Source organism: Cucumis melo, chromosome 4 (genome assembly GCF_025177605.1).
Source record: "Cucumis melo cultivar AY chromosome 4, USDA_Cmelo_AY_1.0, whole genome shotgun sequence".
NCBI classification, from domain to species: Eukaryota; Viridiplantae; Streptophyta; class Magnoliopsida; order Cucurbitales; family Cucurbitaceae; genus Cucumis; species Cucumis melo.
Genome location: NC_066860.1, coordinates 32,148,160 through 32,149,345, shown reverse-complemented (window position 1 = coordinate 32,149,345; position 1,186 = coordinate 32,148,160). Strand labels below are relative to the sequence as shown.

At 36.4% G+C, this 1,186-nt stretch overlaps 1 protein-coding gene across 1 annotated transcript; it reads left to right on the top strand.

Moving 5' to 3' along the window:
- The first annotated feature begins 227 nt into the window (after positions 1 to 227).
- On the top strand, positions 228 to 590 carry LOC103486655 (protein GL2-INTERACTING REPRESSOR 1-like). The gene has a single exon (XM_008444669.3). It carries the CDS (start codon positions 228 to 230, stop codon positions 588 to 590), a length of 363 nt encoding a protein of 120 aa, XP_008442891.2.
- The last annotated feature ends 596 nt before the right edge of the window (positions 591 to 1,186 follow it).

The window sequence follows — 1,186 nt, the reverse complement described above, 5'->3', positions numbered from 1 at the left end:
AATGGAGAAAACGACATTACAAGATTCAAGTTCTAGCTCAACCTCTGTTTTTTTTTTTATTCTTATTATTTAACCTTCTAAAACAGGGGAGGAAATCCCTTTTTCCTTTTTCCTTCCATTGCCCTCATATAAATTAGCTCAATTTGAGTGTGTTTAGTTCTAATTAATTAACCATTTTTTTTTCTAACTTAGCAGAGGAGGGAAAAAGAAAAAAAAAGTAGGAGACAATGAGCAGAAGAAGCAGTGGAAGTGTTCTAAAGCTTGAGTTGAAGTTGAACCTGTCGCCGCCACGACCACATCCATTGGTGTCATCGCCGAGCCGATCAGCGACGGTGTCGCCCACATCGCCTCCGAGTTCTTGCGTGTCGTCGGAGCTAAATCAGGACGACGGTGGGGCGGCTTTACGATATTCAAGCAGCCCAGAAGCAACATCAATGGTGCTGGTGGGGTGCCCTCGTTGCCTAATGTACGTGATGCTGTCGGAGAATGAACCCAAATGCCCAAAATGCAAGAGCTCTGTTTTGCTTGATTTTCTTCATGACGGCGCCGCCTCGGCTCCGCCGTCCACGACAGCCGCCAGGAAGATCTAAGGACAGAGAAAAATTGAAAATTACCAAATCTAAACTATCTTAAAATTTCGTTAGCCTGTTAAATGTTTTTTCTTTTTTTGGGGGGTTAAATTTTAGATGTGAAATTGAAAAGAAAAATGTCTAGGTTTTGTTGGGAGAAAGTGGAAGCTGCCGTATCTTCTTATATAGCATGGAAGTGGCCATTTTTCTTTTTCTGAAAATAGAGTTGAGAAGATGAATTTATATTAATTTATTTAGATATTGAGCTCAATCTAACCTTTCTTTTTTCTTCCCTCCATATGATTGATTTACCAAATTCTTTGTTTTGTTTTTCCTTCCTTTTTATTTTCTGTTTGTTCTCAGCCTCCCTTGGTCCTGTCATCTGCAGAACAACAACATTGTTAAACCAGAGTTTAACTTGTACTTGTTCTAGAATCTTTTTCTTTTATATATTTTATTACCATTATTATTATTATTATTATTTTACTAAAATCTTAAAATCATCTTCATGTGGTACCCCTTCTACAGCAAAAATATCAATCGAATTATTGCTATTGACGAATATTTGAGTAAAATTACAAAAAAAAAAAAAAAAAAACAATTATTTTTAGTTTTTT

Coding starts and splice junctions, on each gene's coding strand:
- LOC103486655 (XM_008444669.3), top strand. CDS start 228: ATGAGCAGAAGAAGCAGTGGAAGTGTTCTAAAGCTTGAGTTGAAGTTG.